Raw genomic sequence first — 26493 nt, 5'->3', positions numbered from 1 at the left:
GCAAAAAAGATGAAGAAAAGCAAGAATAAAAAAGACTAGAAAAAAAAAAAAGTCGTCCACTCCGTTCTTCAGGCTCCTAGTGATACAGACAGTGAATTGTTACAAAGGAAACTCGAGATGCTCCCTTATCCTCACTCCATGGCTCCGTTCGCCCTGCGTATGCGCGCCACTTCGCTCTGCAATGCGCGGTTCTCTGATTCGAGTCCCCCTAGCCTTTGTCTCGCCGCCGTACGGTCCTGCGATCTGCCCTCGCGCTCTGCTTTGAGCTTATTTTCGAGGTCGCGCAGCTTAAAGATCCATCGGTTATCCGTGGTTTCCCGCTCCGCTAGAGATGCTTCGAAGGGGTTGTGGTTGGCTGACCCGGGGGTTGTCATAGTGTGGGAGGATGCGCTGCGCGCCATGGGTGAAGTCCGCTCGGCCTTTCGGGGTTTTCTCTCGCGTTCGCGGGGACCGGTGGGCACGGAGGGCGAAGGGCTGCCGCTGCCAGGCTCCGGAATGGCGGCGCTGGGGTCGTTCGTCGCCGAGTACGCGGCTCTGCTTCTAACATCTTGAGCTGTTCGCAGCGTCGCATTTTCCACCTTGAGCTGGCGGTAAGCGTCCTCCAACCGCGCCATTCTCGCTTGCTCGTAAGCCCCTAGGGAGCCAGACGCGGCGCTGTTCCGCACGAGGGTTTCGAGCCGCTCCAACTTCTTTGTGCGTGCCTCGAGGTTGCTCTCAAGGCTCTGGTATTCGCGCCACAGGTCCCTCTCAACGCTCTTCACGCGGGAGGAGAAGCTGCCCATCATGGTTTCGATGGTCTTCACTGCCGCCAACAAGTTCTTGCTGAAGCCAGGGAGCATCGTGGCGACGGCCTCAAGCGAGGGCAGCGCGCGGCCGTTGATGAGGCTGTTATCGTGTGCCCAGTCGGTGCCGCAGAGGGCCGATAGTCTCGTCCACAGCACCAACAACAGGTTGTTGCGCTCCGTGAGCTGGTCCTTGAACGTTGACTCGAGGTGAGCAATCTTCTTCTTGTCCATTGTGCGCGAGGACTCGAGCTCGGAAATGCGTAGGTCTTGTGTGCTGACAGTCCTCGAAACGTGTTGATGTGTCTTTTGGAACGTCTCAAACTGGTTCTTTGTCGTGCGGTGGGCCTGGATCTCCTTCTCCAGTTCGACCGCCAGCTTGCGTGACTCCAAGCCGTGGGATTCGAGCAGAGCATCGCGCTGCTTAATGATACGATCCTTCTCGACCAGTGATGCCTTTGTCGTGTCGAGCTCGCGGACCGTATTCTCGAGCTCTCTTTGAAGCTTGGCAATCGACTGCTTTCGTTAGCACCGCCATCGCGATACAGGAACAAGCTGCTTACCTTGAGAAGACTGGAGCGAGTGCCGTTAAGATCGCCCAGTGCCTCCCTGAGATTGTTCTCCAGCTCCATGAGCCGCTCCTTCCACTCGGTGGCCTCGACTTCGCGGGATGTAAGACTCTTACGTAACCTCCTGGCTTCGTCCTTGGCCGCCGACATCTCGCGGTTGAGATCGTTGACGAACTGCTGCACCTCTTCCTTCTCCTTGTTGGCCACAATCTCACGCTGCCGACGCTCGGTGGCGAGGCGCTGTTCGAGCTCCCTAATCCTGTCGCGCTCGTCACGCAGGCTCTGCTCCGTGTTGGCGAGCGCCGCCTCGAGGTCGCCGATGCGGATTTTGTCGCCCTCTTGCTCCTCGCGCAGGAACGCAATCTCGCCCTGGCTCGACTCCTGTTGCACACTGAGCCGTTGTGACTTGTCGTTGGACTCAAGCAGCTTGGCCTCGAGCTCCTCCGATTCTTTGTTAGCGTCGGCGAGCTCTTGCTCCAACTGTTGTATCCTCCGGACCTTGGCAGTCTGGTCGTCCTCAAGGCGGACCAGCGCCTCGCTCATCTTGCGCATCTCCTCCTGTAATGCGTCAAAGTTCTCTGTTCTGTCGTTCAGCTCAAGCTTGAGCCTCTCTATTTCGTTGGTGTTTTGATCGGCCTCGCCCTCGAGGGCGTCGATCTCCTCCTGGGCCTCCTTTCGTAGTGACTCGAACTCTGCTTCCATGTCGGCCTGCTCCCTGAGCGCTTCATCCCTTTCTGCCTGCAGCGCCACGAGGTCGTTCATAGCGTTATCGAGATCTTCCTGGAGGGCGACGGCAATCTCTTCAGCTTGTCGCTTGCCCTCGATGGCAGTCTCGAAGTCCGCCATGCAACCTTCGAGTTCGCGCTGGAGTTCCTGGTTCTGCAGCTTGACTTCGTTGATCTTGTCTCGCGAATCGGCCAGCTTGGTCTCGAGCTCTTCACGCTCCAGCTCGTCGATCTCGGTCATTTGCGTCCTGCTGGCGCTCACTCGCGACATGGACCTGTGGTGCGCACCGGCCCGGGACGCAGAACGCTCCAGGAGGGAGTCAATGGTTGACGGTGCAGGTCCGCCACGTCGTTGCGCCATCTTGAGATCCTCAATCTCCTGGTACAACCGCTCCTTCTCGCGGTTCCTCGAAGTCAGCATGGATGTTTGCGCACCAACTTCGCGTCTTAGCTCGGCATTCTCGTGTCGCAACTGCTCGCTCTCCCGTCGTAGCTCATCTACTAATGTGCTCGCGGCGCTGAAGCCGCCATTCGTCTCGAGATCACCCGAAAGTCCAGAGACCGGGCGACTGGGCGATGTTTGTCTGTGCTTCTTAGTGATGTTGTAAATATTGGTCGTGTGATGCATGCCGCCGTGTCCGCTGCTCATCTCCTGTTTGAGCTTAAAGATTTCGTCGCGCAGCTTGCGGTTGTCCTCGTCAGACTGCTCACGACGGGCCGTCTCTTGCTCTAGGAGGTCCTTCCATACGTCTGCCTCCTCCTGACTGCCCAGGTTGCCGCCCGATCTCTCGCCCAGAGACTTAACCACCTCGGCCAGCTTGCGCTTGTCGGCCTCCTTGGACATGCTCTCGTTGCGCAGCCTCTCGATCTCGGTAACGTACTCCTCCATGCGCTCTCGCAGGTACATGATCTCCTCCTCGCGATCCTGTGCGTCTTGGTCGGACGAGTCGTTGGAGGAATCGCCGCTTCTCGCGGTCCCGGGACGGTCCAGGTCGTCCTTGAGCTGCTTCTCCAACTCCTTGACCCTCTTGCGCAGGGCCTTGTTGTCGCGCTGGATGACGGCGAGGCTCGTCTTGAGCTCCACGTTCTCCGAGATCATCTCCTTAACACCCTCTTCGGATAGTTTATCAAGGCGGTCGCTCAAGAACATGACCTTGAGCTTGAGATCAAAGTTCTCCTTAGATAGGCGCTCAATCGTGCTGCTCTGCTCTTTCAACGTCAGGTTCTTACCGGAGCGCGTCGAAGCGCCGAGCGGCACCTCGGAGGGCTTGCGAGGCGTAACGAAGCCACTCTTTGTCCTGTACTCCTTTGCCAGGGACTCGGGCACCTGGACATTCCTGACATGGCGAGCGATGACGGTATCGGTAGGCGCGGTGAGGTTCTCTTTGGAAGGTTTCGGGGTCGCGAGGAGGTCTTCGTTTCTGTGCGTCTGGTGGGGGGAAAAGCCGGCCTCGACCTCCTCAAGTGTCTCGAGCTGGCTGGGCAACGACTCAGGGTCGTCGAGCCCTGAGACCATGCTGCCCATGCTCACCGACCGTGACAGAATGCTACTGAGGCTTCGGGGCAAGCTCGTGGTGGTGGCAGCGCCACCGGTCTGGAGGGCAAAGTCAGCGCCCAAGTTGGCGGTGTTTTCGCTTTCAAAGTCGTCGTGAGAATCGGGGTTCGTAACGAAGGAGGAGACGGACGAGCGCTGGCTGGCGCCTCGGCTTCGCAGGTACTTAGGCCGCTTGCCGTAGCGTAAGGCGTGTCCGGGGGTGCTGCCGGCATCTACAGAGCCGCCTTGCAGGCTGCCATCGGATAACTTGCTGTGGAGGGTTGCCGAGGCGGATTCGGCGGCAGACTCTGCGCGAGAGAGCGACCACTCCTCATCCGTCTCTTCAGCGGGGGGAGGATCCAACCACTGCTTATCTGTCCTATTGCTCGCGCTAGAGAGTGCGCGGGAGATTGTGCGTGCAGCGGCGGCAGCGGCGGGGGACGATGACATTTGCTCGAGGGAGGACGTGGTATTGGAGATGTCGACAGACGCCGAGTCTTGCGGCCTGAGATCGGAATAGTCTCCGAGCCCAGACTTGTCGGCAGCTTGCGCATTGTCAGGTCTCGGGCTAGGACTAGGACTCGCAGGGGGTTGTCTCGGGGCGGGAGATTTTGACGAAGCGGCGCCGTCAAACAGGTAGGTATCGTCTGCGCCCTCGTGAGTTATGGTGGGTATAGGCGATAGACGGGAGACGAAGCTGGACTCGACATCCTGCAGGTGAGCGCGGACGGCAGATTCGGCAAGGGAGTCGCCATGGCGAGAGTCGTCATAGTTGGGCCCATCGACGAAGCTGCTGTCGAGGACGACGTTCGTCTGAGGCCGCGGGGGAGGCAACATGGAATCGTTTGCGGTGTGGGGTTCGTTTACGGGGTTGGGAGAGGGTTTGCGGTCGGGTTCTGTGGTATCATGATGGTCTTGCCGGCTCTTTGTGGGAGTTCGCTGGGACTGATCAGGGGTGGGCGTGGTGTTGCTGGCCTCTCTATCTTCAGGAAGCTCGGGTTTCTCTCGAGATTTCTGGTCTTCTGGGCTTGGTTCGTCGATGCGCAAGCTATCGTCGTCGTCGTTATGATCGTCTATACGGCGTGCGGTGGTAGGACGGGCATCCTCATCGAGGCGGCTCCTTGACCGGTTCCCCTCATCGTCCATGGTGGATTGTGGCTGTTCGGTTCGGGGGATGCATCCGGCTGGGTCGAGGGGGTGACAATTCTTTGTTTGAATGCTCGGTCCTCGAGGAACTCCGGCTGGTGTGTCAGCGGTGTGTATGGCGGAGGTGGTGGTAAATATTATCGATTAATTGACATTCGATGTGTACAGAGGTGTGATTGTACAATCAATCAATGTATATGAGAGGTCGGCCGAGATTGTGGCTAGAAGGGGGGGAAAAGGATGTCAGACAGCTCCTTCTCTCTTTTTTTTTCGTCGTTCCTGTCCCTCTTTCCGTACTGAGAGTCCGTGGTGAATTTTGACTTCAGCGGCAGGAGCGACAGACAAGAGTGACACAAAACTGACAGCAACTTCCATATCTGTGTGTCTGGTGATGAGTACGTACCTTGGTGGCCGTTCCTGCCTTGCGTTCCTGGAACTCGCAGGGCGGCTGCCTTCCAATTGGAGTTTTGGGTGGTTCTTTACGGTGCGCTACGGCAGCCGGAATGGAAGGAAGGAGGCACTATAATAGGTGGCGTGGCAGCTTCTTTGCTAGGACGAGGAAGGTACAAAGTACAAAAATGACGAAGAGGGGGAGGGAACGAATGTAACGTAGAAATGCAGCTTCAACTTTTGGTGTTGCGCTCGGTCCTCCTGCCGTGTGTGTTCTTTTCTCTCTCTCTTACCTCCTCGTCTTTGTTTTTTTTTTATTTTCCTTTCTTTTCTGTTTCTCTGTTTTTACTGCTTGGGGGGGGGGTTGCTGAGGTGCTCCTGAAAGTGGCTCCTCCAAGGGTGATGCTGGGGGTCTGGCCAGAAGGCGGCGGGCCTTGGAACGGGGGGGCCAGAATTAGGGAGAGGAGGGGATTGGAGGGGGTATCTCTTTCAGCAGTGCTTGGGCTTCTTTGGGTGTGTATCACCCATTATGGTCCCCTGCCAGCCTCGTGGCTCCAACCACTGATAAGACCCCTTCATAGGGAGCCCACTAAAACACCCGAGGCCCATTCACTGATCACCTCCCGTAGGCTGCCCCCTTGTCTCTGCAGTGGTGGTTGCTATGACACCCGAGTTAGGTTACATATAGTGGAGGCTTCTTCCCTCGAAAGCACCTCAATTGGATTTTTAAGGCCCGCCCGAGCCACTGAGGCGATGGCGCCGCCGGAAAAACTTTGGGCCAATGACGGGGCGTCCTCCGGTGCTTTTCCCCCCTCCTGATCTGCTCGGCAGGCCTTCCATCCTGCCGCAAACAGCCGCTGCACGCCATTGGCGGTGGGGTGGGCTATCGTAATAGTGGTGGTGATGTCGCACACTGGCTGTGATGGACGCAGGTAATAGGGGGCACTACTACTCCGGACTTGAAAGGAAGATGAATACGAATACCTCACCACTTTGACTGAGAATCGCAAATGTACCTTGTACGTGGATACAATGGCCTTGAGGAAAATGGAATGGCCACCGTTGCATTCTCATCATTCCTGAACTAAGCCAATGTAACTATCAGTTTCTAGCATTCCTCAGCGGGATGCGGGAAGCTCATCTCATTTCCATACATGGCTCAAACTCATCGCGACTCAAGCCCTCGTGTCGCGTCCACGTCTCACCAACAATGCGCCAAATGCCACACGGCGTCCCAGACATCTTGGACCTTGCAGGGCTGGCGGAGAGGATATCCGGATGTCTATAAATGTGGTGAGCTAGACCACGGCGAGGTATTGTGCCAAGACCATGACTTAATCACCTGCCGACGTCTCACCCATCAGGTCGGTCGCTGGTGATAAGATAAGCTGCCGTCTTGGCCTTTGGAATGCGGCAAGGTTCTCGAGACATGTAATTAACAGTTTCCACAAGTCTCATTGTGATGAGTAGGATGTGCCGCCTTGTTTCCAGACAATGTCACATTGAATTATTTTTGATACGTCCAACTCATTATAGATAAGAGACGTGCGCAGCTACAATCTACCTGTGATTATGATGGCTAAACATCATGTATCAGGCACAATACTTCATTAGTTCTAGACTTAGACATAAATCTCATATTTTAGGCTTCGACATGACTTGTGTAGGAATTTATGTCGAAGCATTTCAGCTGCTATACATGTTCATAGGATTCTATAATCACAACTGAGGCTTGTGCAGATAAGAGGGCAAGTGTCGGCTTTTACAATGACATGCCAACAACATAAAACACAATAACTTACTCACCACCTTTTTCCAAAATCACTTATCAACAGGCAAGTAATGTGAATAAATCTGTGTTGTACACTAGTATTGTTGTACACTGATTAAAACACTATCGTGCGATATCATAACCTCCATATCTCATAACACCACGCTGTGTCCAGCACGCACGGCAAATCTAGTTGGAAATCTTCGGGTTCACCTTCTTTCTGCACACCAACACGTCAGCCATGCCCCGTGTCTCAATGTAAACACTTTTTATCGACTTACCCGGTGACCTTCTCGTACATGTTGCGGCCGGCATCGGTGATCTTCTCATCCGTGCTGCGGGGCATATCATGGCCAGCCTTCTTGGTAGCAAAGTCGAAAGCTTCAAACGTCAGCACTAGTTCATTGTATTGCTGTGAAAACAAACTCACCCTTATCGACGGGGTCCTGCTTGGGCTGGCCAGCGGGCTGGGCGTGGTTGCTCTTGAAGGGGTTCATATTGAATAGCTGAATGTGTTGATGAAAACTTGTGTGTTTGTGTGTGTATGTGATGTGACTCAGATGATCTTGTACTAATCTTGAAATTTTCTGATCCGGAATCACTCTCTTATATACACATCTCATCGCTCTAAATCCATCTGCATCATATCTCTTGCCCCTCCCCCCGCTTTCCCCATCGAACCTTCCCACCATGACCTAATCCCACCCGGGAGGCTCACCCGCAAATTCCCAGTTTCGGAAAAGCAGGTGCAAAAACCCCCCTACGTCATCGCCGGTACGTCTTTCCTCCTTCACCCAAACATAGCACACACCGACGATCAACACCCTCAAGAGACAGTCCGACCAACCGGTTCCACACCAACGCAATCAGGATCCAGACCTCGTCGAAGCTTGGCCGAAGAGAAAACAAGCTCAGCCCGGGAGGAAACCAGGCATTTCCTTGCCCACAATCGCTGCATCCCATCGGACAAGCTTCCTCAAGACCGCATGGATCGCTTCTGCTTGGTTCTATTTCAAGGAACACGATGCCAAGAAAGGGTCTCACCCTCGTGTAAAGACCCCGAAATCGATGTTGGCATGTCAAGATAAACCCCGGACGAAGCGTCCTGGTCAAAAGACTTGGCCCGGATGTGCGGCATCCCCGGACTGTCCCGTGAGAGCCACTGGGGTCTGAGACCTCTACGTCAGTCGGCCAGGATGCAACATGGGACGATGATGGAATGGTGCCACTGCGGAGGTACCCTTTCATGCGGTCGGTTTAGTATATTGACGGTGGCTGATGGGCCATCTGATGTCGACGGATTGCGTAGTCGATAGCAAAAGCACAAGCGCACAGGCGAGCATCAAACATGGTCAATTCATCCTTCATCTTTCGTCTTTCATCATTACACGAGACACAGCCTCTCTGCCTCATCTTTTACTATCAATGCCAACCCAGATAACGCCAGTGTATGCATCGCACCAAGGAAACGCTCCCCATTAATCCATCACGCATGTACTCGTAGAAGACCGCCGAAAGTAACCGGCGTCTCAAGGTATGTATCGGACATATGTCCAAACAGTGGCCATACAATGTCCAAAAAGCATCAGTGTATCGGCCTGAGGTCTTCCTATGACGCGGCAAAGACCTGATACGCCATAACCATGATCCAAAGAAGGAACAAGGCCCCGACGAGCGCAAACGAGAAGACAGCCTGCCATGATTGACCTACGCCAGTTAGCATCGTCACTCCTTTACAAGCACGAGAACAAGCACAGATAGACTCACAAATGCTCTTCTGTTGCAACCACGCAAGGGTCTCCAGACTCTGGCCCGTCGGGCCGCGGTTGAACACGGCGAGATTACACGTACTCGACACCGACCCATCAGGTCCCCAAAGCTGTATGCTCACGACGACCAGCCCGACGAACCAGAGTATGAAGAGTATGAACGCGCCGATCATAACGATTGCAGGAAGAAGTCGGCGTTGGTATACGAGCCAGAGGATCAAGCCGATGAAGATGACGACGAGGCCGGCGACGGTGATGAAGTAGGGGAAGTACCTATCCACGCATCAGCGATGGTTCAAGTAGGACAAAACAAGAACAGAAGACGCACCATGGTATCGGCAGGAGAAGCCGCTGCTGGATTTCGATAAAAGACGCAAACACGCCGATGATGAGGCACGAGGCGACCAGCATAATCAGGATCCAGAGATTGAGGTGGATGCCGGGCCACTGGTACCGGTGGACGCGCTCGACGACGCGGCGGTCGTAGTAGGAGCTGCTCGTCAGCGTTGAGGCGGCCATTTCGGGTGTTGGTGAGTATCGTAGTGCGTCTTTTGGTCTTTCTTAATCGTGTGGTCGTCGGGGGTATTCAATCGCTTTGCGAGTCGAATCGAAGAGCACCTTTCGCGGGGGCGACGAGGCTCTTTGAAGGCGTAGAAACTTGTAAAGAGTCGCAATGCAAACACAACAAATGCGATCGGCTGGCGAGGGCGATGCAAGGCTCGGTGGGTGGTCGGGTCGGGAATCGATCTATCGCCCAGCCGTCGGTCCGTCCGTGGGAACCCAATGCACTAGAGCGAGTGATTCGATAATGATGCGCCCCTCTACCTGATGACGGGGACGTCGAAAGCAGGTACAATCCCTCCCGAGAAAAAACAAGTAATCCCTCGCAGCCCAAAAACCGATTCGTCGGTGTCGTTAGTCCCGTTATCCCTCAAAGGGTGAGCTGTGGTGTGCTGTTGGTGAACAGCGCGTGTAGCGACGATTGGCCGATGAAGAAGAAGAAGAAAAAAGGGCAGGACAGGACAACCCAACCTCCAAAACCAAACCAATCGTCCGCTGCAATAGAGGGGGGTGGGAGGGGGATGATGCGGCGCGATGCGATGCGCCTTGGGCCCGGTTTAGTGCGTGTGTGCCACGTCAAACGGTGCTGCTGGTGGTTTCTGAGTTATATTCGTGCCGGTAAGGCTCGATTCGATTCCAACCTTGGCCGGAAATTCCCACCACCCTGGTTCCAATGTCACGTCGGGCTGCGACGGGGAACTTGTTCGATCAGAGTCACTTGTCTCGCCTGTTTTCCGTGGCGCCGTAAAGATGTAAGCGGTGAGGCCTGGGATTCCCGCGATAGTCGAGTCGTCTGAGAGAGAAGTAGGATCTTCAGAATCTCGTCGAAGCCGTAGCGCAAAGATCCTGCAGGGCGATGCGCAGAAATAGCGGGACGCCCAGCTAAAGAAATGCACCGGCACTGGCACTTGAGCGCGTTCGGGCGCGTCAGTAGACTTGGATGCGGGGGGTTAAATTAATGGCGGAAGATGGAATTCGATGGGCTTCGACTAGGATTTCGAGCGTTGATTTTGGTGTTTATTCCAGTAGAAATTCCGACAAAGTCGAAATCGCATCTACAACTTCAACTTCAAGCCAAGAAATAAAGGGAACCACCATCCTTAAGAAAAATTTACCTCTTCGCGAAATCCCAAAAAATGTCAGTGACATTCAGGTGGCTGGGCAAATCATCTGCCATCGCATAAAATGGCATGGCTGGGGGCCCCGACGCGCGACGGGTGGCCATCAGTCTTCTATGGTTCAGTGGAACACCCACCACCCATCCACCCCGCACCTACACCAGCTGTCAGGCACCGCGCCGGACCACCGAGCCCCACTCCCCCCCGCTACCGGGACGCTTCCGAACCGGCCATGGTTGCCGTCACCGCCTTGTTGCACGTGTCCGGAGGGCTGATGCACGTAGAGAGAGACCCCCCTTATACATGCATATGACATGCGCAGATTACTTTGTAGAATGTTTTCGTACGATTTCTGATATGAGTAGTAATCATAAACAATGCTCTGCTGTGGTATTATAAACTAACTCGGTTCCGCCCTGGAGACTGAGTTCCCTGGTGGCTCTATTCCGGCCTCGCCATGCGCCGAATGATTCCGCCCTCCCATGTGTGTGTATCCTCGAATACCTCCTCTACTCTTGTGGTCTCTACTCTTGTCGTCTGTACGTCTGTCTGTCTATTCCCTCCGTCGTCGTCTCCAACTCTACAACAACGACTCACCCAGAGCGCACCGCACCAGCGAGCATCCTGCTCTTACTGTCTCGCTCGCGGCAGGGTCCTTGTCGTTGGCCAGGTGAGGGTTGACCTCGACCAGGTCCACAGCCACGAGGCTGCCCGTCTCGTGCACGCACTCGCAGATGAAGTCGCCCTCGCGCAGAGTCAGGCCGCCGCGGACGGGAGTACCGGTGGAAGGAGCCCACTGGGGGTCGAGCGCATCGACGTCGAACGACAGGTGAATGGGGGTGTCGTTGCCGATGTGGGCGAGCGCCATCTCCATGACGCGACCGATGCCGTACCTGTTTTGTCAGTCAGTAATGGTTCTCCGCTAGGTGGGTAGAATGACATACTTGTCCACGTCAAACATGCTAAACGCCTTGATGCCGTTCTCCCTCAGGATTCTCTTCTCGCCGGCATCGACGTCTCTGAGACCAATGTAGACCAGCTTGTTGACGTTGAGCATGTGCTCGTCCTTGAGCCAGCCAAAGTACTCTGGCTTCTCCTCCTTGGCGAGTCCCGTGACAAAGGCGACGGGCATGCCGTGGATGTTACCGCTGTCGCTCGACTCAGGGGTGTTGATGTCGGCGTGGGCGTCAACCCAGATGACGGCGATCTCGCGGCCGAGCCTCTCGCGCGTGGCCTTTGCGGAGCCGGCAATGGTGCCGATGGCGATGCTGTGGTCGCCACCGAGGGTCAGAGTCAGACGGCCGAGGCGCGACTGCTCGTAGACCTGCTCGGCGATGCGCTTCGTCACGGCCGACACGGCCTTGGGGTTCTTCATGTTGCGGTAGGGGGGGTCGGACTCGGGGAAGAGATCTTGGTAGAGGTGCACCTGGTCGTCACCGTGAAGCTTGTAGCCGAGCTCGTCGCGGACCTGGGTAAGCAGACCAGACTCGATGAGGGCCTTGGGGCCTGCGTCGACACCAGCTTTGCGCTAGTCCAAGTCAGCGGATAAGGTCAAAAGAAGTCCTGGACACGACAGAGGTACTCACCTGTCCACCGGAGAAGCCGACGGCGACGATGCCGAGGTCCTCAGGGTGGGTGAGGAACTTGGACTTGATCATTGACGTATGCATCGTGACTGAGTGAAGAAAGGACAAAGGTAAGACGGGAGGTATGCAACAGGAGAGGAGGTGGTTGACTCTGGGCAGAGGAGAGAAGATGTAGAGAAGACGAAGAAGAAGAAGGAGAAGCTGAAGATGAGAAGGAGAGAAAAAGAAGAGGACGAAGACGGGGAAGTCAAGGTATGTAAACCCTTTCCGTCGCGGCCAGCAAGCCAGCCTTGACCATGACCACGGCAAGAACCATGGCACCAGACAAGCGCAGCGGCCAGGATCCTGATCTTACCCGGAACAAGAACGACTGGGGCTTGACTCGGCTCGTGGCGGTTGCGGAGGGCTTCGCCGAAGTGCATTCCAGGTTGACTGGCCGAAGGGGGGGGTGAGGGTTGAGAAGAGGAGGGGGGACGCAAGGTGCTCACGGCGGTTTGTGTAAGGTATTTCTGGCGGGGTACTTTTTTGATATTTTTGATAGCGATTTTTTTTTTTTTTTTACTGTATTATTCTTCTAGATTCTACCTAATAATATCTTACCCCTCATGTATCTCGTCAGCGCAAAACACAGCCATAGATACCTACTCTTCCTTTCACTACACCACCAAGTAATGCTTCCGGAACGGACTACGGCAATGACACCAGCGTGTGTTCCAGTAGTGGAGAAAAAAGGCACCCGAAAAAAAATTGGGGTCTCCACCGCGGGTAGACCTGCACTTAGGGGAACATCAGTGGATACCATCGGTGGACTAGCGGCGCCCGTCGGGCTCGACCCCGCTGGAGTGCCGCTGGAGCACCTGCACTTAGGGGTCTGGCGCGCCCGGAGCAGTGGCACTTAACGGCAGGTGAGGGCCGAGCTTGGGGCGCTGCGAGGGGCCATCGAGGCCATCGAGGCAATTATTTAAGTAGGGGCCACGTCCCACGTCCACCTCGAAAGTTGGTGATATATCCCTAATGGCAGGGCGACGCGAAGGCATTACGCTTCGACAACTCGGCAACAAAAAAGGTCGAATTGTTGGGGGGAGGGGGGACACGAATCAGCCCCCTTTGCGGGTTTTGTCGTCCCCCCCATCCCTTTTTTCCAGTCTTGTTCTCTGTTTCTCGTCCTTCATTTTGTATCTGTTGGTATATGACTTTTCTGTTGTATACGTGAATATTCCATTCAACATGTCGATTTCTCGAGGTTCACAGCAAACCCACCCCCTATCGATTTCTTATCTCTTATCTCCAGCCTTATCGGTTCGCTTACCGATTTAAAATCCCCTTACACCTCGTAAAAATTGAGGCCCTCCACCACACCACACCAAAACCAAAACACAGTAGAAAGGAACAAGAAAAAGGCCCGGCCACACCGAACCCACCTCAACTCACCATCTCACATCATCTCCCATCCATCACCCACATTATGTCTGTCACTGGCTTCACCTCTCCATCTCCGAAACCCCGAGATGCTGGTCCTATCCCGGACACCATCGATTCGATCTGACAAGCACTCCAACTAAACCGAATCCAGAACAAGAACCAATGTAAGCCCACTCACACCGCAGCTTTGTCCTCCACCAGCAGCTCCATTCCCAGTTTATCAATCAGTTTGACGGTTCCAAAAGGTCCCATGACGACGCCAATCCCTCATCTCCATACCCGGCGCAAACCGGACACGCATTTATTCTTTGTTCCGTCTGTCTGCCTCTATGATTCCGCACATTTGTGTACTGTACTTTTATATATATACCGATGCCTTCACAACTTATCAGATCTCCCACCCGGGACTCATACCCCCCTCCCTCCCCTGTAACTGGATCCCCATTTACGTAAAAGAACCCCCCCGGCACTGTATCGAAACTTGAGACGTGACGTGGGGAAGGGGTGGCTCAACTTCTTTTCGTAAGAGACGTCACCGCAGATTTTCGTCCTCGTGGCCGTCTCCATCATATGGCGGATAGAAAGTAAAAACGTAAAAAAAATGCGTCAAGTGACCATCTCGCTCCGAGAATAGTACACCACGCGAAAAACAAACGGTTTCCGACGCCCAGGACCGGCTTTGCTCGGCTTCGACCGGGGGCGGCTCTAGATCGGCTTTCTCCCACCCCAGCCCCCGAGCTTCACGGACGGAGGTACGGAACCGAATCATCCATGTATACTATAGTTATTTGTTTAAACTTTTGCAAGTCTTCCTTCTTGTGTCACCTCACTAGCTGCAGCCACACATGTCCGTAACCTCACGTGAACATGTCTGCATATACTACGTATACGTTGTAGCAGAACTTGGTATAATGGTTTGTTTTGTATCTGTTGTACAATTGTATCTGATGTATCTGATGATTCCTTTCCCTGATACTCTTTTTTATTCCCCTCCATTTTGGGGAAAACCCTTGGTATTTATTCGTAACCAAACCACAAAACTGAAATAAGTGAAGGAAATCTGCAATGATGATGATGTAAAGTGTAGTGTAAAAAAAAAGGTTCCCTCCGTCGACTCCTCAACGCCATGCCCTAGATCCCGCTCCCGCACTCGTCAAGGTATTTTTTTTCTTTCCCTCTTCCGCATTCATCCGTCAAAAATCTACCGCTTCGACTCCGCGAGCAGATCGTCCACCCATCCCATACGTTCCCTCCTCTCGTCCGCTACACGCGCGTACTCGAGAAGCAAACGCAGCGTGTAAATCTGCATGTCCTCCCTGCGCAGCGCCTTCTCCGCCCACGCCTTGCCGTCCATGGCGATCTTCTCCGCCTCGGCGTCGTGTCCGCGCCGCTCGGCTCCGTACCCCAGGAAATAGTCCATGATGCCGTAGTAATCGCCGAACCGGCTGTCCATCGGCACAAAGTGCTTCCACGCCACGAGCCGGCTGTCGTGCCACTCGCGCCACAGCGTCGCCTTGATCGGCAGGCTCGTGCTGCCGAGGAACGCCAGGTACCGCCCGGAGAAGCTGTTGCCGTCAATATCCGGCAGGTACTTTGAGTCGTACATGTCGGTGAGCTTGACGCCCTGGGTGAGGTTGAAGTAGGGGCTCGTGTAGTTGCACTGGCCCTCCTTGCCTTGGGGCTCGCACATGAGATCGGTGAAGCCGACGTCGGCCCACGACTTGATCCACTCTCCGAGGCGGTTCACTGCCCGCGCCGCGACGTTGTACATCTTGTCCGGCAGCGAGAAGTTGACCGGCTCAAGCGAGCCGTCCTCGGCGCCAGAGACCTTGGTCGCGTTGTTCATGGCCACGAACCGGTGTCGTTGGAACCCCTTCCAGTTGCTCACGCGGTTGCGCCCGCCCGTTGCGACGCCGCGCCACATGACTTGGTCCTTCTTCTTGCTCCAGGGACCGCCGTGGTCGCCGCCTCCGCTGAAGCGCTCTTCCTCCGTCCAGTACATGGCCGCGGGGAGGAGGATCTCGTTGTTGATGGCCAGCTTGGACCCGCCGAACAGCGGGAACAGCGTCGTCGTGGCCGACGTGCTCAGGGGCTCGATGAAGATGCCGTTGAGGCCCTGGAGGTCCGGCTGGTGGCAGATTTGCGTCGAGAGCGTGTAGTTGGATACGTAGCCATCGCGCATGTGCGCCTTGGCGTACTTTGTGCTGATGGTCGGCGGGTGATCAAACGTCTTTTGCGTCGTCGCGAGCCGCGCGGGGCTATCGGGGGCGCATCCGCGGCGGGCAATGAGCCAGTATTGTTCTGTGTGCAAGTCATTTGTTAGTTCTGAAACATTCATTCACAATGCCATTTTAGACTGGGTGTAGACTGGAGCGGGTACGTACTTGTCTCTTCCCAATGCTTGCTCTTGATCTTAACATTCCGGTCGAGCTCCTTCTTGTTCTCCGGCAGTGCCTGGAATGTGTTCATGACCTTCTTCGGTTCCGGCATACCGTCGGTCAATGCGGCGTCCTTCATGTACTGGTCCATCTGCTCCCACGGCACAACCATGCGCGGCTCGTCCATGGGGTTCAGGGCAATGTCCATATCCGGCAGCAGGTGCTCGATAGTCTTCAGCATGTCGGTCCAGTGTACGGTCCAGAACCATTCGCTGGTGCGTGTGGCGCGGCCCTTGCGGACCTTGATCGTCATCTCGTACTCGGCGGCCTCCTTGCGGATGCGGGACGGCTCCATACCCCAGAAGGGGCGGAGGTCGTGGTAGATTTGGTCGAAAAAGTCCTCGACGATGACGGCCTTGCGCTCCTGTGCGAACTGGAACCATGCGTCGAAGCCCGGCGGGGGATGGCGGCCGCGGCGCTCGCGATAGGCCTTGGCGGCGGCCGGCAGAGACTTGGACTCCTTGTTGAGGAGGCCCTTGAAGGTCTCGTCGGCTTCCTTGATCAACACATCGATGGGGTGTGGCGAAGACGACGAAGATGCCCCTGAGGCATGGGAGGCGGGTGTGGCGGGCGTCTCGACGGGCTTCTTGGGGGTAGCGCCCTCGGCAGCGGGGGGTTTATCGTCAATCGGGCGTACTGGCTTCGGCTCGGGCTCGGGGATGGGTTTCTCTGCATCTTGTTGAACGTGTGCCGGTGGGATAGGGCCTGGTGTTTGGGGTGGTGGTTGCGGCTTCTCCGGGTGTAGCTGGGTCGTCGTAGCGAAGCCACGAGAACGCGGGTCGAGGTAGTAAAAGAGAGCCATGACGACGACGGCGGCTAGAGTATACCGCAGCAGGCTCGAAGGCCGCCGCGGAGGGAATGCGGGCGATAGCAGCTTGACCATTGTGTTGAAGAGGTGGAGGGTTGTTCGCGCGGTCGCAAGCTCGCAAGGTCGCAAAGGAGGATATGGCGAAGGAAGACTTCACTCTCTGCTCGTCGGTCGCGGAGAGATGAAAGTTGGACGAGGAGACACACTCGCTCGAAGATGGATGGGAATGGACCTGGCGGCCGGCTCAGCCAGGCCTATTCAGGTAATGGCTCGCAGTGGCGGACAGGGGGTCGCCAGCTCGACGGGACAGAGGCGGTTAGGCTCGCGCAGGGGTTCGAAAGAAGGGTAGTGGCGGGGAGACCAAGTTCGGGGGATCGTCGAGGGTCGAAAGGGGTGTAGTAGCCGGTCGGTGGAAATGAGATGTATGTCTGTTTGGTTGCCGCTTTTTCTGTTTTGCTGTATGCGTGTGGGTGTGGTGGAGATGGTGGTGGTGGTGGTGGTGGTGGTGGTGGTGGTGATCGAAGAACAGACGTCCAAGGTTAAAGGAGAAAAGATTCGGATGATTTGGATGGGCGGGTAAAAGAGAGACGGAGTGGCAGAAAGCTTGGCCCTCCGAGACAGACAGACGAAGACGAAACCGAGTGTGGAGGAGTAGTGTAGTAATAGGAGGTGGAGAGTGATCAGATGTACATGAAGAATTAGTAAAGGCGATCAAAGTGCCAAAGAGGGTCGAAGCGGAGAGTCAAAGAGATGGGGATCGTTGGTGGGAGAGAAGTATCAAGGTTGAAGACGGAAGAGATGCTCGGAAGCCAGGATTATTTCTCTTAGGACGGCCCTGACGAGGATGATTCGAGGGAGATGATGGGATATTTTTGTCGTAATTGAGGGAAAAATAGAGGGAAAAAGGATGGCGTGTATCCGATGCAATACGGTCGAAAAAGGTACAAAAGAAGGGAATTGTTGGTTTGGTTTTGCTGAGTCGATGTGATGATGTATTCAAGAAGAATATTGGATGCGGGTTGGTTGGAGCTGCTGCTGCTGCTAATGCTGGCAATGCTGCAGGTGGTCTGCTAGGTAGTGCTAGGTAGGTACTGCGGTACTGCTCCAGGGGGGTAAAGCTGCGCCGCTGTGTGGATTCGGTGGGTGTGGGATGCTGATGAGGCGAGCGATTGGTGGGGAGTGGAGAAGAAAAGGCCAGGCCAGTTTCATATGAGCATGGGGGGTCCAAGGAGGGAGTGGCTGTCTCTTATTCTCGGACGAGAGAATACGCTCCTTGCTTCGGTTCAACTTCTGTGAAAAAAACGAGAGGCTCGGATTTGCGAGAATAAGATAAAAATTGAGACTCGGTTGAATGTGAGTGAGTATAAGCGAGAAAAAGCACGTATGCCCACGAGAGGTGAGTTAAACTGCATTCAGACACTGAGGCAAGGGGGCCATGACCAAGTCGGTGGTTCGGCACGGCAGAGACGCAGAGATGATGAGATCACCACCGACTGAGAGTTTGAACCTGCGTCGCGTCGGACAGGATCAGGCCAGGACGAAAAAGACGGGAAGTCGGCGGATTGGGGGCTCGGCGAAAAAGAGGAGTTGACGTGCAGATCTACTAGTTGGATGAGGTTAACCTAGAGTGAGAGTGACGAGTACTACGTAGAGTAAAGTGACAGATTGAGTCAAAAACAAGGTGAGATGAGTTGAAGAATCAAGAGTGTAAAAGTATAACAGGAGCAGGGGATGCAGAGTTGAAGAATTGCCAAGAACGACGACGACGATATAACCACGAAATAAGTCAATGACTACACCTACTTGCAAATAGAAGAAAAGAAACATAAAATAAAATAAAAAATGAGACGGTCAAAACAGGCGGAAAAAGAAATAAAGGGGTAAGAAAATACTCCGGCATCTCCTCTGTCAACGCCGTCTTGGGCTATTGTGGTAGCCGTTTCCGCCAAGCTCCGCGCCAGAATAAACTGAACGCCAAACACCTCAAAGACTCGATTTACTATCCTCACATAGTCACAGACTATGTCACAGACTACACGATAGCCAGTCGATAGACGAGAGGAATTGGGAGTCGGCAAGGGAAATGCCTGGGCTTTGCGTTTGCGCCGATTTGGCGGTTCCAGTTTGACACTGACACCCGGCACTGGCATGGACTTGGCATAAGTATAGGTACTCGCTTCGTCACTAAATCATCGGAGTTGTAAAGGTACTCCTACATCCCCCTCTCCGCAACCGCTATTGCTCCCTAGTCCCTGCGCCGCTGCTAGCGACCTTTCAGCGCCTCCAGTGCCAGTCCGTGGCCAAGCATCTGCAGGTCTCGGATGGTCTGGACTCTGGATGCAGGGACTGAGAAACCAAACACTCACCACACTTTTGTCACTATCTACGCCTCTAGTGTTCTCAAATGAACGACTAGAAAAATAAATGTTCAAACATTTGAAGAAAAAAACAAGAAAAAAGACTCCACACGATACTTCACTGCAGTGGCTTTCTCATCTCAGCTCATCTCCTTACATCATCAGCCTCACTCACTACCTAGTAGAGGCAATGTGGCCTCTTGACTCTTGACGCCACTCGGCAGTCTATCATCATTCATGTCTTCTTGTCCGTAAAAGTCCCTCACATTTTACGTGTACATACAGATACAGAACATACAAATACGTAACTGTAGTTTCTCTCCTCTCTCATGCCTCTCACTCACCACTCTCGCTGCGACAATCACCCTCATACTGTGACATGCACCGTTCCGTTATCCACTGCCTCACATCATATCTCATCTCACACAGATGAACATCGTCCCTCTCATCCCCGTCTGCCTTCAAACCCCCCAATTAATTAACCTTGACCGGTTCGCGGTGGACCTTAAAAGTCCGTTCCCACTCAACTGCCAATAGAGATGTTACAGTAGGCCGAAATTCAAACACATATACACAACCATATACATTGCCATACTACCCTATAATACTCTGTGTACTCCAAACAAATGCCATCTGCTCAGATCCTTAACTGTGTCCTGCCTCCACTTCCCAGTCTTCCAAGTCTCATGTTTGCCTGTTTTGGGGGCATAGGCAAAGCACCTCGACTTTTGAGAACGATCTGCCGTGACCCCCCCTTCATGGATAGACAGATGAATCATGGCTGTGCTGATGAAATTGGGGCCCCAAATCAACTCTACACGTGTAATCACATCACAACATATTCTCGAATCATTATCCACCCCAGTCGATCCGTGTCAACTCACCTTGTTTTCTCTTAGATTACCTCTGACAGTGTCCCGGTCTTCTCTTCCAAAACCCAACAGCCCTCTTCATCTACCCCAGGAAAAGAGGGCATCTGCTCTAGATGTTACAACGTCTGTACTGAAGCTCATCCTCAAGCACTCATCCCCGTCCAAACTGCCCATCAGTGTCGTCATGCCCATCTAGACCGTTTCCAGCTTGCGTGTCCCCTCTCCACCCCCGTTCTCGTCGTGCGTCTAACCCCCCCCCTCTTCCCTGTCCCGCAGATCACCAGCAACCCATACGGCCCTCCAGGGACCTGGGGTTCCTGGCCCTGACTGGTGACCGCCGCGGTATGCCAAGGATAGATAGATTAGTGTACCACTTTTCTTTTCTTCGGGAGCCCAGCGTATGCGAAACGGCCTGCGGCTGACTCATGCCCACTGTTCCGGCATTCTTACAATCACCTATCGTGGAAATCATCAATGTGAAGAAACGGACTACTCCTAGAAGAAAACTGAAACCTTTTTTTTTTTTTTTTTTTTTTTTTCAAATCATCATCGGGCCGTCGCATCCCGGACACGGCATCGGCCACGGGTGACCGCCTGAGTCCAACATACCTACGGGAGGCTGTCGCGGTTTTGCCGAGTGTATCCCTGTTCTTGACAATCACGATGGGTTAAGACGATGCCCAGCCTCATTTCCACATGTTGGGATTCAGATGCACCTCGCTGGTTCCGTCCATCTGCCCAGCATATATGCACACACACACACACGCACATAGACATCTCCATCCATCCATAAGAATGCATCCATAATACGACAGCACGCGACAACACGAGGCGGGCGAAGGGGGGGGTGCTGAGTGATATATGCTCCCGATTCAAACATGACTGTCCGCAAACGAAGTTGCCCTCATTTTTTCTACATCCCGACTTGGACTGGCGCACCGTCGGACCCCGGTCGCCAACCTGTCCAATCTAATTACCACTCCTATAATACATTTTGCTTACACCGTATGTACGCTACCGGAGGAGGTAACACTCCGTATTTCTCCATGTGAAATAATTATCGTATCCGTATCGTACAACGGGGGCCGCGGGTGCGTGCGTGCCTCGAGGGAGGGCGGACCATCCATCCATCCCTCACGAAAGCGCCGCATCCGCCGAGAAACTGCTGCCGCCCCCGACATCATCGTCCGCGTCATCGCTGTCGTCCGTCAACCGCCCAATCAGCTCCTCGTACGAAGGCCGGAATGGCCACTGCATGAACGCCTCCAGCAGCTCCGCCCACTGCGTCTCGTTCAGCGCCCGCGCGCATATCTCCGCCTGGCCCGTCCCCGGCATTCCGCCCCGCGCCGAGTCACGCAGGCTCGGGCAGTGCTGGAGGATCCCCTCCCCCGCGCCCGGCCATATGCGCTCGAGCGAGCTGCTCAGCGGCTCCAGGCTCGTCGCCATCAGCGACCGCTGAATCAGCTCCAGAATGTCCCCCGCCCGCGACGACTCCGGTCCCGTCTCCCGGAACAGCGGGTGCATCGCCTTGGGTTGGATGTCGAGCAGTGTCGCCTCCACCGTCGGGTAGAACTCCTCCGCCCTCACCGCGAGCGGCTCGTACGGCCGCCTGTCCCAGAGCAGCGCCGGCGGGTCCTGCCGGAAGACGTGCATGTTGTCCCTGACCAGCCGGAAGTCCACCATCGGGTTCTTGCCCAGCAGCTTTACCTTTTCGTTCCACGCCCGATCACGCTCCGCGAGCTCCGCCTTCGGCACCGAACCCTCGCGCTGCAGCCTGTCCAGCTCGTACATCTCCTCGAGGAGCACCTTGAACTCCCTGCTCTCCTCCTGGTGACGCGCCCGCTGGCTACGCAGGAAACTGAGGCGCTTCCAATCCTTTGACTTGTAGTTCTGCTCAATCTCCCCCGCCGCGAACGCGCGCTCCATCTCCTCCAGCTCCGCGAGGTACGCCCGCTGAAGCTCGGGTATCATTTCCTCCGTGTACTTCTTCCCGTCCGCGCGCGCGTACGCCTCCGCGCGCTTCGTGCTCTCCATCTTGCGGCCCTCGGGTATCTCGAACCCGTTCTTCTTCATCCGCTCCAGCGTCGCAAGCGTGCTGTCCACCTCGATCCACCTGTCTCTGACGTACCAGTCCTTGGTGGTCGGGTCCAGCAGCGCGTCTTTGGCCGCCACCTCGGCCATCCACTCGCACGATGTCTCTGCGTCAAAGGCCGATGCCCGCCGGCTCTGCACATTCCTCGAGATGAAGGATTTGTGGTCGTCCGCGCCCGTCCAGATGAGCATACGCACGAGTCCGTATTTCTGAAACAGCTGAGCCGAGCGGATGCTGCTCAGCAACTGGAACAGCACGAGCTGCGTGACCGACTCGAACCGGCGGTACCGCCTCTTCGGGAAGAAGGACAGGTTTGCCGTCACGAGCAGCGTGTCGTTGCGCTGCGGCGGGACGTCCCGCCCGGACGACTGCGGGGTCTGGTTCGGTATATGTTTGAGCACCTGGTTGAGCTCCTTCCAGAGGATTCCGGACTGCGGTATCAGCTGCGTGTTCGGCCGGGAGAGGATCGGTTCGAGAAAGGGCCGGTAGAAGTCGTCATCGGGTTCCATGAGGACGTGGGAGCGCGGCTGCAGGACGTCGTGGAGTTTGCGGCTCCAGAGGCCTGCGCCGGGGTTAATATCGACGAGGTCGCATCCAACGTGGCGCTGGAGGGTAGGGCCGAGGTATTTCAAAATATCGTCTGTATATAATTCATCATTAGCAACTACGTTCGCGTTTCGGGGTGGGGAGGCGGGCGGATTGGCCGTACCACATAGCTTCTCGTCCACAATGTTGACGCGCGACTTGTCGCCCTTGGGAACAAGCCGCTTTTCTGGATCGGGGCGCCGTTTTTGCCGTGTTTTAGCATCTCCTACGGCCGCCCTTTTGATCGCTTTTTCTATCCTCGGGTCCCACAAGCCCGTCTTCGCAAGCTCCTTGGCCAAGGGTGTCGTTTGGTTAAGGCGGGCATAGGAGAGCTTGGCTCGGGTCGTCGTCGCCGCCCCTCTGACGAAGCTCCGCGCTACACATGGCGCAAGAGGAGACTTTGCCCAAGCGTGTCTTGACGTGGACAACATCAGTGGATGGGTTTGTGTTGAGGTGATTTGCGTGGTCGAGGAGTGACATGCTGCGACTGGGTTCGGGGTCAGGTAGGAAATATTCTGCCGCGGCTCACCGGAGTGGCGGGCCCGCATCCTTATCGATAAGAGCTGCCGTAGTGGGGCCGGTGGTCCGTTGTTCCGGACGCTGGTTGTCGCCGGTCAGTACTCTGAGGTTGACTGAGGTTAACGCGCTGCTTTATTTTCTGATTTTTTAAATGGTTGGTTTATGGCTCTTTGAAATATTTTTCATTCTTATAACGAGGATGTATAATACCATAAGATCTTGCCAATTTGTAAAACATCGAATTGCTTTCCAAGTTTACTGTCGCATTTTAACAAGACCCCAAACCATTGCTTGACGACAATACGCATGTCTACACAACGTTTAGGTTCTTTTGAACAGAGACATAAACTGATAAGCAGTCCGCCTCTGGTGGTAACTGCAATTCTCAGGTTTGGGCCAATCCAAATTACAAAGCAGATCCTTCGGGTAGCTCTTACGGCAGATTAGCGGCATCTTTGCCAAAGCCGATCAACAACCCAGAACCCTTAACCAACCAAACGCCAACTGTTCCACCTAAAAGGTGGCACCTAAATATGCATTGTATGTAACCACTGGTTTACTGAACATATGTCGTGATTGTCTTGTAGCAGGGCGCGCGACACAGTCATTACGTGACCCTGTGCTGCTAGTAATCATCTAGAAGTCAACTACAGCCTAGGAGATTTTTATTTTGATTTGTCCACATTAAATAGATTGATGAATTGTGTTGGAACTACGCGGAATGTTATTTTTGATGTTTCCGAGCAAATGAGTCGGAAGAGGCTGCATTGGATGCAATCTTGTCACAAGCAACGGATATGGGTTGGCCGCGACTTCCTACCTGCATACCCCCAAGGCGTGCAACTGATGTTGAGACAAAAGAATTATCTTTGCATTTATGAGTTTTCAGAAAGCTGGCAGACTGAGGCTTCTACTTGGTATCTGTTAATACACGAGTGAGGAGTATGGTCCTAGGCTAGATTAGGGCTAGAGACTACTTATCAAAACTATATTTTCAACTAGCTCTCAAAGGCTCCGAGTTCGTTTAGTTTGTCATTAAACAAACCAGTCTATGCCTTGTTACGAAGAGAGCTTGATTGTGATAGCTAAACTCAGTTTTGCGAGCCTAGTCAGGGCTGCAGGCTGATTGCAATTGTTAGAATCAACCCTGATATCAAGTGCTCAATTAACTTAGCCATCGGAACTGCCGGAAAAATCAAACATCTAAACTCAGTTGGTCACTAACAAAGAAAGTTGCTAGTGGTCATCTCTGCTTGTATTTGCTTTGCAATGCACATTAAGGAGAGAATTTAGTCACACTTAGTAAACCTAACCCTTCAGAAATTGCAAGTATCTGCTGCGAAAGTGTGTTCTGATTTCCACTTTGCGCCAATTGCAATTTATTAAGGGAATTGATAGGGACGCATCACGAATTGATAGGGACGCATTATCCTTAGGGACGCATCACATTCTAAGGTTGTAATTAGCTCAAAATTTTATTGTTAGTGCATCCGAATTCTGCCATCATCTAATAAAGTATCTTTCTTATCTTCTTAGCCTATCCCTTCATAACTACGAAAGCGTATTAGATATATTTAATTTATTCTCCTTTATAACGTTAAGATGTCTACCTCTACAAGTTAATCAAGGCCTTAATCGCGTCGCCGACCTAGTAGCTCTAGTATATATAATCAATTGCCTTCTCCTAAGCGCTAACGCTATACTATCTTAGTTAGTAGTAATACTACTATTAGTCAATTCTATAAGGCTAGCGATCGTAAGGGTTAACCTAACCTAATCTCTAAGATTCTACCTAAATAATTATAGTAAGATTCCGATATAAGCTATAACCCTTAAGGAGATAAATTATATCTTCTATATTCCTTTCTAAAAAGGATAATATATATATAGCGTATAATTTTACCTAAACGTTAACTAAAAGAAAGCTAATTAGTATTATAACTTAAAAATTAACCCTTATGTTACGACCCGTAAACAAGGATAATAGCTAAACGACCTACTTAGGCGTCAAGCGGCTAGAATAAGACATTTATACTATAGGATCACGGGAATAACAGGGACTTACTTAGGAACGGAAGAACTATAGTATAAGTTACGTAATAATAAGATAAGACTAAGCAGGTAGTATAGGTTACTAAGCGCTTAGTTAAAGCTACTAAGCGTTTACTAACGATTACTAATCGCTTACTAATACCTAATTAGTAATTAGCAATAAGATATAAAGACTATCTAAGACTTATATATAGTATAACCTAAGCTTAGCCTATAGTCAGACTTCTATAGCTTTTTAGTAATCAACTTTATATTTATCTTTAAGATACTTTTAGCTTACCTTTACTACGAATAACTTATTAAGTCTAAGACTAATTACCTTAGCTTCTAACTACCGATTTACAATATAGCTTATAACTTATAAACTAGATTTACGATATGATAATACTATTTACTAGTATTAATCCCTAGCTTCTATTAGCCAACCCTACTATCGGATAGCTAACCGTAATACTTTAATTACTTTTATTTAGTAAGTTAACTATTAATACCTACTAAATAGTATAGAATGTCTTCCCGCGCCTTTGTTAAATCTCTTACCCTTAGATCTTCGTCTACTTCTAGAAGAAAAGCTCCTTAAAGCCAGCCTAGGAAGTTAAGGATTAGAAAATAAAGGACGACTTAGAAAGCGAAGACGATACCGAAGAACTTAAGCGATAGCTTGATAAAACTATTAAGGATTTTAAGGAGATACGCGATATATTTAACTAAAACGCTACTACTCTTAAGGAACTTTAGGAGCAAGCGCGCAAGACTTAGGAACTTAAGAAGGAAGTCAATACCCTTCAAGCTACTACTAACGTAATTTCCGCTCTAGTCGAAGGATACGAACGCTTTAAGCTTAATACCCCTTCTACCTTCGACAGGACCTTAAGATAACTTAAAAGATACTTAGTTTAGGTATAAACTTATTAAGCCTTCTATATTAATACTTTCTAAAACGATACCGAACGTATAGTATATATAGCTACTTTCTTACAAGGAAAAGCCTTTGCTTAGTTTAAGCTTTTATAATAAGAATAGCTTAATAACCTAGTTAAAAAATATAGCGAAAAAGTAAAAAGCATCTTCTTTAGCTTCGCAAGCTATATTAAAGCCTTAAAATCCTTCTTCCTTAACCTTAATAAGCAAAAGCAAGCTAAGCAAGACTTATTATACTTATAATAAACTAAGTTAGCTATACTTTATACTACTAAGTTTAGACGATTAGTTATAAGACTTTATATAATTAACGAAAGCAAAGTCTTCGCCTTCTACTAAGGACTTAAAGATAATGTTAAAGACAAAATAGCTAAGTTAGAAATACCTTTTAGTTTCCTTACTTACGTTAAATATACTATTAAGATCGATAACTGCTTTTATAAACGACGAAAAGAACGAAGAGAGAAAAGACAAAA

At 52.7% G+C, this 26493-nt stretch overlaps 6 protein-coding genes across 6 annotated transcripts; all 6 read right to left on the bottom strand.

Annotated features, from left to right (window-relative positions):
• Positions 1-131: 131 nt before the first annotated feature.
• CTRU02_207925 (Anucleate primary sterigmata protein B) lies at positions 132-4756 on the bottom strand (the record flags this gene model as incomplete). Its single annotated transcript, XM_036729291.1, has 2 exons — positions 132-1298; positions 1346-4756. 2 exons carry the CDS (start codon positions 4754-4756, stop codon positions 132-134), a joined length of 4578 nt encoding a protein of 1525 aa, XP_036579123.1.
• Positions 4757-7106: 2350 nt separating this feature from the next.
• On the bottom strand, positions 7107-7414 carry CTRU02_207924 (uncharacterized protein; the record flags this gene model as incomplete). The annotated part of the gene is made up of 3 exons (XM_036729292.2): positions 7107-7137; positions 7199-7298; positions 7348-7414. 3 exons carry the CDS (start codon positions 7412-7414, stop codon positions 7107-7109), a joined length of 198 nt encoding a protein of 65 aa, XP_036579124.2.
• A 1112-nt stretch (positions 7415-8526) lies between these two features.
• CTRU02_207923 (uncharacterized protein) lies at positions 8527-9205 on the bottom strand (the record flags this gene model as incomplete). The annotated part of the gene is made up of 3 exons (XM_070204991.1): positions 8527-8624; positions 8685-8959; positions 9015-9205. 3 exons carry the CDS (start codon positions 9203-9205, stop codon positions 8527-8529), a joined length of 564 nt encoding a protein of 187 aa, XP_070061524.1.
• A 1740-nt stretch (positions 9206-10945) lies between these two features.
• Positions 10946-12035, bottom strand: CTRU02_207922 (arginase; the record flags this gene model as incomplete). The annotated part of the gene is made up of 3 exons (XM_036729294.1): positions 10946-11258; positions 11310-11893; positions 11952-12035. 3 exons carry the CDS (start codon positions 12033-12035, stop codon positions 10946-10948), a joined length of 981 nt encoding a protein of 326 aa, XP_036579126.1.
• Positions 12036-14574: 2539 nt separating this feature from the next.
• CTRU02_207921 (capsule associated protein) lies at positions 14575-16694 on the bottom strand (the record flags this gene model as incomplete). Its single annotated transcript, XM_036729295.1, has 2 exons — positions 14575-15674; positions 15758-16694. 2 exons carry the CDS (start codon positions 16692-16694, stop codon positions 14575-14577), a joined length of 2037 nt encoding a protein of 678 aa, XP_036579127.1.
• A 4288-nt stretch (positions 16695-20982) lies between these two features.
• CTRU02_207920 (uncharacterized protein) lies at positions 20983-23073 on the bottom strand (the record flags this gene model as incomplete). The annotated part of the gene is made up of 2 exons (XM_036729296.1): positions 20983-22580; positions 22650-23073. 2 exons carry the CDS (start codon positions 23071-23073, stop codon positions 20983-20985), a joined length of 2022 nt encoding a protein of 673 aa, XP_036579128.1.
• Between the last annotated feature and the right edge of the window lie 3420 nt (positions 23074-26493).

Source organism: Colletotrichum truncatum, assembly GCF_014235925.2.
Source record: "Colletotrichum truncatum strain CMES1059 chromosome Unknown Contig_0004, whole genome shotgun sequence".
NCBI lineage: Eukaryota > Fungi > Ascomycota > Sordariomycetes > Glomerellales > Glomerellaceae > Colletotrichum > Colletotrichum truncatum.
This window is presented reverse-complemented; position numbering and strand designations above follow the sequence as displayed.